The 14,010-nt window shown below is 41.0% G+C and overlaps 1 protein-coding gene across 1 annotated transcript in view; it reads left to right on the top strand.

Annotated features, from left to right (window-relative positions):
• The window catches only part of LOC308607681 (tumor-associated calcium signal transducer 2-like), a gene marked incomplete at its 5' end in the record, with an annotated part of 38,187 nt that extends 24,863 nt beyond the window's left edge, over positions 1–13,324 (top strand). Inside the window, 3 exon segments of the mRNA XM_081219832.1 lie at positions 12,261–12,690; positions 12,694–13,221; positions 13,223–13,324. Coding sequence (XP_081075958.1) covers positions 12,261–12,690; positions 12,694–13,221; positions 13,223–13,318 — 1,054 coding nt within the window. The 3' untranslated portion in view covers positions 13,319–13,324.
• Positions 13,325–14,010: the final 686 nt, after the last annotated feature.

Raw genomic sequence — 14,010 nt, 5'->3', positions numbered from 1 at the left:
GATCTATAAAAAAGACCACCTCTCCACTGGGATTATCTTAGAGTCCCCTGCTTTTCCCCAGGACCCAAGGAAATGCCTTTATTTCTACCTTAAAGAATACCAGGTACTCAGCCTGAACAGTGAAAAGGAAGGGAGCGACAGGGAGCTAACTGGCTATGGGAGGCATTGCTTGGGAATTTCTCCATAATCAAAATAGTAGAGGCCCCAAGGAAGGTATTTCAGCCTGGGCTGCAGGATACCTTTGCAGAGATAGCTAAGGTATCTTCCTCAGTGCTCCGGGAACCCGGAGCTTTGTTGAGTCTATCTGCCGTCAAAATGATGATGGCAAAGTGAAGTGAAACTTTCTTGGTTCTTCATGCTATTACTATAAACTGAAGTTACACTAATCAAAATAAACCCTTTATCGTGGCCATTAGAGTAAAACAGGAGTAAGCACTTCCTTCCATCTGTCATTAAGTCTATTTTCATCACATCCCTCATGGGATACTCTGGCATTATCTTGACTATGTCAATATAGTCAATAGAATTGAGACTTAAATTCTTGGGCAACAATCACATACACTCTCATACAAAATCTTGTACAAATGGGCACTTTTGATTTTATTTATTGATTGTTATATATCATCACCTAATTGTGAAAAGAACTATGGCCATTAGGTACTAACATGCCATCCATGATTTTTTAACATGATTTTTTACAACCCAGATGAGTAGGTGATGCCTTCTCATTTCTTACTGCATGACGCTAAATAAACTCACTGCTTCTCTCTGTGCTTCATTTTCCCTCTGTTGACAATTAGGAGATGAATATTTTGCTGCCTATCCTCCTAAAAGACAGAAAACTCAAAATGCAATGTAAACAACAGAGATATTCCATAAACTAATGTGTTCAAAAACAGTTTGGCATACATTTTAATTTCAGTGAACCACATCATACTTTAGATGTACCAAGGAATCTTGAATAATACTCTTTTGTAAAATAATCAAGCCCCTTGTACACTGGTTTAAAACATTCAAGTTTTCAAGTAATAAATTTGCTTAAAAGAGAGGTTCAATTAAACTTGCCAAGTTCCTTGAGTTCACTCTATGCACTTGGTGGTATAAAATATTTTTATTATATATATTATCAGCCGAAACATTTATTGTGTACTGTCCTTGCTTCCCACTCATTAAATGCCAGCATTTACGTTTGACCTATATGATGTGAACGTTTTATTGTTCATTCCAGATGATTTTGTTTCTGTTTTGTTACCTGCAAAATAGAAGTCTATGCTGTATAATCTATAAAAATATTGAATCACTATGTTGCACACCTGAAACTAATAAAATATTGTAAGTCAACTATACTTGAATAAAACTTTTTAAAAAGTAATCTATCCCAAAGCAATCAGGTAAAACAAAAGACATGCATTGTAAAGATACATGGAGAACAAGATTTTTTTAATATGAGCTCTTTCTACACTTTGTTAATGTTCACGCTATTCTGATTTTGATTTTCCCCCAAGAATTTTGTCCCCCAGACTGAATAATAATTCTGTATTAGCTCTACAGTTCTCAAGCTGTGCCCCAAGGCACCACAAGGTGCCACAGCAGCAAGCCTATGGGGGAACATAGAATATTTTTTAAAGTTTCAAGAGCAACACAGTGACACTCAACATCTGTCAGAATTCATGTGAACTTCTAGTACACAGTAAATCATGGTTTCAGCATTAGACCATTATCCTTTTGATGTTATGTCTTTGAGAAGCTGGGTTTTCTGCAGTTGTGATGAAAAGCAAGTACTGCATGAATATTGGTGTGGAACAGAAAATGAGTGTGGCCGTGTCTGATCTGAGCTCGTGGTTTGAGAAGTACAGACCTCAACAGGCTCATCCATCCCATTAGCAAGTAATCGTGATTATTTTACAAGAAAATGAGAATATATTTTCTCTTTCAATTCATAAGGTTTTTTTTTTTGCGGTACATGGGCCTCTCACTGCTGCGGCCTCTCCCGTTGCGGAGCACAGGCTCCGGACACGCAGGCTCAGCGGCCGTGGCTCACGGGCCCAGCCGCTCCGTGGCATGTGGGATCTTCCCGGACCGGGGCACGAACCCGTGTCCCCTGCATCTGCAGGCAGACTCTCAACCACTGCGCCACCAGGGAAGCCCCATAAGTATTTTTAATGGCTACTAAATTGTGAAATCATAAATAGATGTTAAGAGATTTGGCTCTAACAACTCAATAAATTGAATTATTACGTTACTTCTTTTGGCCTGAGTTGCCAAGAAAAAACTACTGAGACACTAAGAGCACAGTTAATCAAGAAAGTTTGAGAACCTTGTTTTTTTCAACTGTAAACTGAGTCTAATGATAGCATCTACTGCCCAGGGTTGCAGTGAGATTAAATGGGTTAATATACGAATGATATTTAGAATAGTATCTGGCAAGTCATTGCAGTAGTAGTATTTGTTACCTAGGACGGTTTTCAATCTTTCTATGTGATAGAAAAAAAAAAACAAAACAGTTTTTGGAGTATGTCTCTGAATCAGTAATATCAAAGATTTATAACTGCCATCATAATCAGAAATTTCTATTAAATTAATTATCTGAGAAGAGAACAGAAATTACTCCATTTAAAAGTTTTTTTATTTCTTTGATTTTTATGTCTCCTGGCATTTAAATTTTCCTCCAATTATGTTTTTTTACCAACTAGAAACAGAATTTGTCTCTGCTACATACTAGAGAGCCTTTTATTTTATTTTTTTTGAATGTCACACTGATTTTTATTTCAGTTAATTACCTATGTTTTAGTGTGCTTTTCTTTTCATATATAGAGTATTTTGAGTGAGTAATAGTCTTTAAATGGTTACAGAACTCCCTTGCTTAGTTTTAAGCACAGAAAAGCTTCATTTTTAATTAGCTATATATTTTGTTATTTTATTTTATTTTTGTTGAAGTATAGTTGATTTCCAGTGTTGTGTTAGCTTCAGGTATGCAACAAAATGATTCAGTTATACATGCACAGTTTTTAAAATTCCTATCAAAAACCCTTTTTCAACAGGTTTACATCTTTTCAAAAAGAATTTTTGAAAAAATTTTGTTCAAGGAAACATCTAATAAGGTTTTTGCCCTCCTGCCACCTCCTAATTCCCAACAATGACTTTCCATTTTGCCAAGGAGGCAGGCAGAATTAACTTGCTATACATTGATTACAGCCTTTGTTTTGCTATAGCCTAGCAAACTCCTCAGAAATGCTTTAATAAGCTTTTCTTTATAACTTTTTATTTTATTTTATTTTATTATGTTTTTTGTTTGTTTGCGGTACACGGGCCTCTCACTGTTGTGGCCTCTCCCATTACGGAGCACAGGCTCCAGACGCGCAGGCTCAGCGGCCATGGCTCACGGGCCCAGCCGCTCCACGGCATATGGGATCCTCCCAGACCGGGGCACGAACCCGTATCCCCTGCATCGGCAGGCGGACTCTCAACCACTGCGCCACCAGGGAAGCCCTATAACTTTTTATTTTTATGTAATCTCAGACTTACAGAAAAGTTGTAAAAATACTACCAAAAATTCCTGTATACATCTCACCAAGATTTCCCAAATATGGAGATTTTACCCCATTTGCTTTATCATTTACTTTGATCATTTTGTTAACATGGCGCCTGCCGATTTCTCCACTATAAATTTACTCCTTTTCTCTCTGTAATTAATAATATCTTGTGAGAGGACTTCCCTGGTGGTCCAGTGGTTAAGACTCCACACTCCCAATGTAGGGGGCACGGGTTCGATCCCTGCCTAGGGAACTAAGATCCCACACACCGTGGGGCAACTGAGCCCACGCGCCTCGACAAAGAGCCCACGCGCTGCTACGAAAGATCCTGCAACTAAGACCTGATGCAGCCATAATTAATTAATTAATTAATTAAAATAATAATAATAATAATGATATCTTGTGAAAACATGCTTTGCAGCTATGTAAATATCCTGTTCCTCATCCAGATTTCACCTACTCATTTTACCATCCATTGATGATTCAATTATTACTCTGATGGTTGCCAAATAGTGATTTTTCTAATTCCACCATTCGTTCTAAATTTATTAGCTGACATTCTATTGAGACTCACTTTCCCTTCCCCCACATTATTTACTCTTTCATTTATTTATATGCCTGTGTGTTCTTATTTTACTCAGTGGGTTGTAATACATGACTATCAGTATTTATTTTTATGTTTCATTGTCCCAGATTTGGCTGGTACTAGTCCCTTCAGTACAGCTCTTTTTGTCATTCTGACCTGTCCTACCATTCTTTGAGCATTTCCTAACTACTAACTAACTTAATACGATGTTCAAGGTTCATCTTGTTCTTTCCCAGCTCTAGCTCTAGAATCCGCCAGTCCTCCAAGGGGCCCTGGTGCCATTTAGCAGCAAACAGAGTTTAGAAACCAAATTGCTCCTGGGGTGTCATTGCTTCTGGGCTTTCTCAGTGGACAGGGCTGTCATGTCCAAGTCTAATCCAATACTATAGAATTCATTCTACTCTTCTCTCTTTCCATATTTGTAACTCTCTTTTCTCTCAGTGAGAAAATTGAATCTCATTGTTTATAATATATTTATACATTTACTTCTTCACCCAATCTCAGATTACACAGAAAGTAGTTTTAGAATTGCTACCAAAACAAAACAAAACCCAACCACTGCAAAAAACCAAACCAATTTCATTTTAACATTCATTTACAGTTCATTTTTTCTTTAGTCTGAGAGTATATGGCAAAAAATATTGTATTCTAAGGTTACTTGGTTTGAGTTAGTTTTCCCTGCCACACAAAAACATGTGCTTTTCAATGCATTTATATTATTCATTTAAAACCATTAGGTTGATTTGTTTGTGCTCCATTTTTAGGCTTTCCCCCTATTTGTGTGTGTGTGTGTGTGTGTGTGTGTGTGTGTTTTACTTAATATATGAATTATTAACATGGATCCAAAAGACAGAACTATATAAAAAGGAGTATTCAAGAGAAATATCACTTTCCACCTTCTACTTACCCTTTCAACTCATCCCAACCACCTCCTGTAAGTAACAGTAATCTCATTAATTTCTGGTTTATCCTTCCTGGTTTGCTTTTTGGTCAAAATGCAGGCACTTGTGTATTTTCTCACTTCCCTTTTTTTCTTACACAAAAGGTAGCATACTATAGATACTCTTTTGTACTTTGCTTTTTTTCACTAAACAGTGTATCCTAGAAATTATTCCTTATCAGTTTGCAAACGTCTTCTTCATTCTTTTTTTACAGATGTGTAGTGCTCAATTATGTGCTTGTACCATAGTTTATTCAACCTCTCTCCTCTACATGGGCATTTAGGTTGTGTCCCTTATTTTACAAATACAAACAGTGCTGCGATAATTAACCTCGTGCATATGTACTTTCATATTGTTGGAGGTGTATATTTAGGGTAACTTCTTAGAAGTAGAATTACTGGGCCCAAAGTAGACACTTTTGAAGTTTTTTAGATGCCAAAAAGGTTTTAATATAGAGATTTAAAATAGATCTGTGAAAATATTTATTACATATTTGTTTACATAGGTGTTTTGTTTTAGATTTTGAGTTACCAGACTTTCATATCTTAACAAATGTGTTCTGGTAATTATAAGCAATTGAATAACAAAATTCTTCCTAAGTAGTTTTAGATTTTGCATGTATTTATTTAATTAGATTTTAGCTCTGAGAGTAATGATGTGCAAAAATAATGGGGTGGGGGAGGAATCCCTTAGATCTGAAAAACAATACTTATATAAGGATGGATCACATTCTGCCTGTGGGAATGATCAGGGACATAATATTTTTACATCTCTAAGGAGGAGGTATTTCCTCCCAGCAGAGTTGATGATCTGAAGTCACTGGAAACATGATGAATAGTAAAAGGAGCTGGTCTGCTGGTGCTACAGGGCTGGTTAATTATACTGTAAATCATGCAAACACCGACATGTTGAACAAAAAGCTTCTCTAGACATCTTTTCCTTCTCACTAAAAGAACAGTTCTTTAAAGAAATAGACAGATTGGTAATTCTCTTAGACTGAGGATGTACAAAAATGCTGACATTTAGCCCTAGAGAGACAGAGAAGCTATTTATGGCTTTGAAGTCTGTAAGGCATTTAAAAAATGCTTTGTAAATATGCTTTGACACTCTTGATTAAGCATTGGAGGAGTAAGGACAACTAACTCCCATCTCTACTGTCTATGATCAGTATAATAACGTTATTCTGGAGTTTTATTATTTGTGTCTTTCATTTGGGAGTCTTCCTTTATATAGAGTCCAGGATTCATCAATAATTCTCTACCCCTTAGAAAGGTAACTGTTTCCTTTGGAAACCTTTGTGGGATTTGGGCTTTCACAGATGGAGATCAAAGATAGAAATTAGTCCTTTGCTCCACTGCTGACCAATCCTGTCAACAGATCCTCCCTGTCCCCTTGTTTCTTCCACTGTAAAAGGAAAAGAATCTCTCTGTGGCACAGATATTGATATTTTACCACATTTGCTTTCTCATTTATACTTTATTTTTTAACATAGCATCTGCAAGATTTCTGCACTGTAAATTTGCTATTTTTCTCTTTGTAATTAATAAATACCTTGTGGGACATACTTTGTGAATATGTAAATATCCTGTTTCTTATAGGTGGTGAAGAGTTTCAGGAAGAGGCCTCAAATTCACAATAGGGGTCCTCACTGGATCTCCCTAAATACAGTATTATTTAAACCACCTCAATCCAAACAGTCTATACCCAAAGAAAACCACAGAGTTTCATTTGTTACTGCTTTAATTTTGGCATGAATAATACAAGGTCATGCAGCCTTGCTTAAAGACCTCAAAGTTTGGAATCATACAGATTGATTTCAAAATACAGCATGGATCCTTACTACCTGGATGACTTAAGAGGCAAGTGACTTAATGTCTTTGAGCCTCAGTTTCTTCCTCAGAAGAACGAGAATAATTATCAATTGCACGGAGTTGATATGAGAGTTCAGTGAGCTCATATAATATGAAAGACACTCTGAACTGTATGTGGCACACAGTAGGTACCAATAAATGGTAGCTATTAATAAATAATAATGAGGATATTATTTTGGTTAGTTTTGAACCCCAGTGAAATTTCTTTTTTTGGATGGAGACCTGCTGCCATATTATACCCTGTACTGTTGATCCAGCCTTAGGTCAGAGCGGATTTAAAAACAAAAAGGATATCCTTCCCTGTAAATTCTCCCCAGGTAGTTTAATTGTGTGGTCTATGGACCCAGAGTTTATGCCAACTCTTTACTTCAGAGTGGACTGCCCACTTAAGAGTTTAGTAAGATGATTCCAGAGCCCTTTATTCCGACAAGACTGGAGTGCCACCGTGAGGTCAGCTTTGGTCCTGGCGATGTTTACTTGAATTCTGTCCTGAGTACAAGCATATTTGAGCGGTTACATTTATATTGCGTTAAACTTCCATTAAAGCCTGAAAAGAACATGTTATACTTTTGACTCTTAACATTTTGTACATTGGACTCTTGATGGCAAAACAGAAATGTACAAAAAGTGTAAGAATCTGGATTTCTTAAGTACTTGATTTGGATTTCTAAAGTACAAGAGTATGGGTAAGGCTTGAGAATTTGATATTGAAAACTTAGCCCCAGGGAAAGTGAGATTTTTGTCTGTGTGAATGGCTGCTGTGTTTGTTATCTATAGAGAGCCAATCACTCTCTCCTCAACTTATTTTTAATTAAGACCCTGAAGCTGTGATCTAGAAGTTTCTAGCTCCCTTTGCAAATAAATAATCCCTATTTCCAAATGACCGTTAGAAACTCCACTCAGGTGTTCCACAGAAATCTCAAACTCAGACCTTCTCAAAATTAAACTTTATTATGTTGTTCTCACACTATCCTAGCCCTCCAATATTCCCCATCCCCATAAACAGAGGCCCCCTCACCCAGTCACCAAAGTTTGAGACCTGGGAGCTACCTTAGGCTTCTCTCTCTCCGTCTTCCTACATCTAATCACTAAGGGAGTGCTATCAGTGTCACCACCTTAATGTCCTTTAGATCTGCTCCTTTCTCCTCTTCCCTTTTGCTACTGCCTTCTTCCCTCACTAAACTACTACCGTGATATTCTTCTGGTTTCCCTGACTCCAGGCTTGCCTCCCTTCCATGTTGCTGCTAGAGTGATCTTTTAAAATTAAAAAGCTGTTTATATCACTAACTTGACATCCTTTAATGGCTCTCAATGCCTACAAGATCAAGTCCAAGCTCTTTGGCGTACCCATAAGGTGTACAGGAGCTAGTCCTTACCCACCTGTCTGATTCCACCTCTTGCTGCATCATCCACTTCAGGTTTTGTTGAACCACTAACAGATCGCCAAACACAACAGGCACTTTCTTTTTTTTTTTTTTTCTTTATTTTTTGGCTGTGCTGAGTCTTCGTTGCTATGGTGGGTTTTCTCTAGTTGTGGCGAGCGGGGACTACTCTGCACTGCGGTGCGCAGGCTTCTCATTGCAGTGGCTTCTCTTGTTGCGGAGCACGGGCTCTAGGCGTGTGGGCTTCAGTAGTTGTGGCATGTGGGCTCAGTAGTTGTGGCTCACAGGCTCAGTAGTTGTGGCACACGGGCTTAGTTGCTCCGTGGCATGTGGAATCTTCCCGGAGGACCAGGGCTCGAACCCATGTCCCCTGCATTGGCTGGCAGATTCTTAACCACTGCGCCACCAGGTAGTCCCACAACAGGCATTTTCATACCCTCTTACATTTGTTGCTACTGTTCCCTTTATTTAAAAGAGCCTTGCCCGTCTTGTCTAACTTGCCAACATCTTTTTTTTTTAAGGGTTTGCAAGCTTTATTTCCTCTACAAACCTTTCCTAACTTCCTACAAAGCCCATCCCATCCTGTCACCATTAAGCAAACACTCCCTTACCTCCTATAACTTGTACAGTGCTTAGGGAATTTTCTTGTTCTGTTTGAAGACAGACTCTAACAGACTTTAGTCACTATCCTTAGCAGACTTTAAGCTACTTGAGAGCAAGGACTGTGTCTATCTCTGCATCTCTAACGCCCAAGTCCATGCTGATCACACTGTGAAAACAATGCCAAAGTTTGTTGAATGAGAAGCAGGAAGTGGAGGAGAAAACGATTTTCAAAAACACACTTTTAGGGCATGAAGTGATCACTCTGTCCATAACAACAAGATATCCCAACCAGCTCCCACTGCAGCGTTATACAAGATTCGTGTTCTCACTTGCTACGGTTGAGAAACCATGTGTGTCTACCAGTCAGACCATACTGGTTTTTGGAGAAATTCCACTTATACAAAACCATGATTCAATTTCCTCACCACTTTTATTGACGATGGTTTTTAATTGTTTTGCTTTGTTTTTTTCCCAAGAGGAAATGGTCCCTTAATGAGTCAGCTGGACATTGTCAAGGTAGAACATGATATCAGTCTGACAGTTTCATTTGACTTTATTCACTCATTCAGCCAAAATTTATTACGAAGCACCAAGCAAAAGATACAGGTCCTTTCCTAAATCCACAAGGTGGGCAGTTTCAGGAAGCTTTGTCTATTTTATTTCACTTCATTAATTCAACAAGATTTATTGACCACTTAACTATGAAACAGTAGCCATGCTAGGCCAACATAATATGAAGATAAATGAGATACAGGCCCAGCCCTCAAAAAGCTTAAAGTCTGGTATGTGACAGATGTGGAAAACAAAATTACAATGCAACAGGAAAAGAGCTAAAATAGAAGCATTTACAAAGTGGCATGAAAACTCAAAGAAAGAAGAGGGACTGTGTCAGGAGGGGACATTCAGGGTAAGCTTCAGAGGAGAGAACATATAAACTGAATTTAAAAAAAAATAAATTTATGTATTTATTTATTTTTGGCTGCATTGGGTCTTCGTTGCTGCACGTGGCTTTCTTTAGTTGCGTCAAGCAGGAGTTGCTCTTCCTTGCGGTGCACAGGCTTCTCATTGCAGTGGCTTCTCTTGTTGCAGAGCAGGGCTTTAGGCACGTGGGCTTCAGTAGTTGTGGCATGAGGGCTCAGTAGTTGTGGCTCGCGGGCTCTAGAGCACAGGCTCAGTAGTTGTGGCTCACGGGGTTAGCTGCTCCGCGGCATGTGGGATCTTCCCAGACCAGGGCTCAAACCTGTGTTCCCTGCATTGGCAGGCGGGTTCTTAACCACTGCGCCACCAGGGAAGCCCCTGAAATTTTTTTTTTTATTGAGGTATAGTTGATTTACAATGTTTCAGGTGTACAGTAAAGTGATTCAGTTATACGTATATATATTCTCTTTCAGATTCATTTCCATTATAAGTTATTATAAGATATCAAATATAGTTCCCTGTGCTCTACAGTAGGTCCTTGTTGTTTACCTATTTTATATATAGTACTGTGTATCTGTTAATCCGAAATTCCCAATTTATCTGCCCCCCCCTTACCCTTTTGGTAACCATAAGTCATATAAACTGAATTTCAAAGAATATAAGGCATTTGCCAGAGAGGAAAAAGAGAGAGGACATTCCAAGAAGAAAGAAAAACATGTACCAAGGTTCAGAGTTAGAAGAAGCAAAGGCAAAATCAGATGATAAAATTAAAGCTTACAGAGGATAAGTAACTTGCCTAAGATCACATAACTGGTAAGTAAAAGGGTTGGGGGCAGTTGAACTCAAGCTGAAGTTATTTATGGGAGTGTGTCATGTGTCCTGAGAGAGCTGAGAATCACTGCTAAGGGTCTGGCGTACAAGTCATAGGAGCTCGGACTATACTCAGTAGACAGTGGAAAATCACGAGAAATTTTTAAGCAGAGAAGCAACGTAATCTCATTTGGGCTTTAGAAAGATAATTCTAGCAGTGATTCTTAATCCTGAGTGCAATTAGATTCACTTGAGAAGCTTTCAAAAATTACAGGCCAGAGAGCTCCTCCAGAACAACGAAACCAGGATTTCTGGGGGTTGGACCAAGTTTTCTTTTGTTTTTTAAGTTTCTCAGAGGATTCTAAAGTGCTGTTAAGGCCAAGAACTATTGCTCTAGGAGAATGGACTGCAAGAAAGAAAAGGACTAATATTTATTAAGCACCTACTGTGTTTGAGATTTTGTTCCAAAAGCTTTATACAGTAACACACACATATATATAATACATATTTCTAATATGGATAAATGTAGATAGATAGACAGATAGATAGATAAGATAGAAACCTAAGCCAATTCCCACCATTTTGATCTCTGTGTGGGGAACCAGTATTACTCCTAGCCTTCAAGGTAGGATTATAGAATATTATAATCCTATAAAGCCCATTTTACCAGTGAGGAAATTGAGGCACAGAACAGTGAAATAACCTGCCTACGATGGTCAATTAAATGATACAACTGGATTCACACATAAGTCCTTCTGACACCCAAAGCCCATGCTTTTTCCATTATACACCATTGCCCTATGAGCCCAGCTTAATGCTGATAACAATCCTGCTGGAAGGTATCATGATCCTCATTTTACAAATGAGGAAATTAGACCAAGAGAGGTTAATTTGACCAGGTCACGGCTGACAGGTGGAGAGGCTGGGAGGAATTTAAACTCAGACTTGTTTTACTCTAACTATATGCTTATGAAAGTAAAATACAGCACATATTCAACACTCCATACAATTCTTTCCTCTGAAAGAAGGAAAGCAAGTTGGATTATTAATCTAACCCAGAGTATTATTCTGAATAAGCCAGCCATTCCAAGCGATTTTCCCCTTCCTTCTTGGGTTTCAGGAGGTCAAATCTCTGTTGAACTATCAATCCCAGGGGCCCTTTTTGAGGCGGGAGAGGGCGCACAAGGAGTTCTGCCATAATCCTCTATCACATTTACCTGAAAATACTTTAACCCCGGCTAAATCCAGCAATATAACTTCTTCACACCCTTATCTAAGCAGCTGAATCGTGCTGATTAGTCTCTTTTTTAATTCATTGTTTCCAACTCAAATGAGCATTCACTGCCCATCGGTATTATTGCTTTTTCCCAGTAAGTTCATTTTCCCACTCTTTGAGGATGTTATTTCATATAATTTCTTCCCTCCTCAGTCCTCCAACACTCCCTGACAAAATCTCATCCCACGCCCATCCCATTCTTTCTCCCTTCTCTGTTACATCAACAATTTCCATCTTTTCACTGGACCATTCCTTGCAATGTACAAATATCCCCTAGCACCCATCCTTAAAAACATCAAAAACAAAAAGCAAAACCCCACACGCCTGGAGACCTTCTCAGACAGCGGAGCCCGAGCTCGGCGGAGTCCCCAGCGCTCGCCAGCCCGCGCCCCGTCCGCACTCCTCCGCCCCGCCCCACCACGGCCCGGGGTCCGGGCCTCGCGCTGCTTTCGCCGTCGCTGCTGCCGCCGCTCCTGCTACTGGCGGCAGTGATCGGCCATGCGGCCGCGCAGGACAACTGCACGTGCCCCACCAGCAAGATGACCGTGTGCGACCGGAGCGGCCCGGGTGGCCGCTGCCAGTGCCGCGTGCTCGGCTCGAGCCTGGAGGTCGACTGCTCCACGCTCACATCGAAGTGCGGGCTGCTCAAGGCGCGCGTGAGCGCCCGGAAGAGCGTCCGCGCCCTGGTGCGGGCGAGCGAGCACGCGCTCCTGGACAACGACGGCCTGTACGACCCGGACTGCGACCAGCAGCGCCGCTTCAAGGCGCGCTAGTACAATGAGACGTCCGTGTGCTGGTGCGTGAACTCGGTGGGCATGCGCCGCACCGACAAGGGCGACCTGAGCCTGCAATGCGACGAGCTGCTGCGCACCCACCCCATCCTCATCGACCTGCGCCACCGCCCTGCCGCCCGCGCCTTCAACCCCTCGGACCTGGAGGCCGAGCTGCGGCGGCTTTTCCGGGAGCGCGACCCGCTGCACCCCAAGTTTGTGGCGGCCGTGCACTACGAGCACCCCACCATCCAGATCGAGCTGCAGCAGAACACGTCGCAGAAGGTCGCCGGCGACGTGGACATCGCCGACGCCGCGGACATCGCCGACGCCGCTTACTACTTCGAGAGGGACGTCAAGGGCGAGTCGCTGTTCACCGGCCACCGCGGCCTCGACGTGCGCGTGCGCGGAGGGCCCCTGCTGCTGGAGCGGACGCTGGATGAGAAGTCCCCCCAGTTCTCCATGAAACGCCTCACCAGCGGCCTCATCGCCGTCATCGTGGTGGTCGTGGTGGCCCTGGTCGCTGGCGTGAACCGTCCTGGTGATCACCAACCGGAGAAAGTCGGGGAAGTACAAGAAGGTGGAGATCAAGGAACTGGGGGAGATGAGAAAGGAACCGAGCTTGTAGATACCGGCGGGGCTGGGGTGGAGTGGGGATCAGATTTCAGCAAGGTCCCAGACCCAAGTGAGTCACGCTTCTTGATTCTTGGCCCCAAGGAGTCATTCCTCCTCCCAAATTCCTGCCTCCCCCCGCCGCCACCAAATTTAATAGATCCTGTTCTCAGGGTCACCTCTCTTTCTGACTTCTGTCCCGAAGGAAGCATTTCTAAAATTCCTCCCCTTTCAGTCCAACCAGAAACCTGACTTGAGAGTTAAGGGAAGTTTGGCATAGGGTTATGTATAAGAATCAAGTGTCTGTATGACAACCCAGCATCGTTTACAAGTGACACAATCATTGCTGAAGGCTTAAATGCGTTTAGATGGGAAACAACGCTTTTACTGTCTTGGGTTTAGGTTATTGGATTAGCTCCACTTGTATGGTGGCCTTCCTGATGAGGAGTTCGCTACTTGGGCCCAGTAGTATCCTCATTTACCATCGTTTATATTGATATTACACCACACATGCTTGTCATCAGGAAAGAAGCCTCTTTCAGCTGCCTGAACACATTTTAGATGTCTATGAGGGCAGACTTTGGCCCAGAAACTCAGCATCTATTCTTCAACTTGCCCTTATTACAGCTGATACTAGCAATATTTCTTTTGTAAAATGTTTGTACATAGGTTGTCCTTGATACTGCTGTTGTGACTTTTTAAAAAAAC

This window comes from Mesoplodon bidens (genome assembly GCF_964165515.1).
Source record: "Mesoplodon bidens genome assembly, chromosome: 19".
Lineage (NCBI taxonomy): Eukaryota > Metazoa > Chordata > Mammalia > Artiodactyla > Ziphiidae > Mesoplodon > Mesoplodon bidens.
The sequence above is the reverse complement of the archived record's forward strand: the minus strand, read 5'-3'. Positions and strand labels throughout refer to the sequence as shown.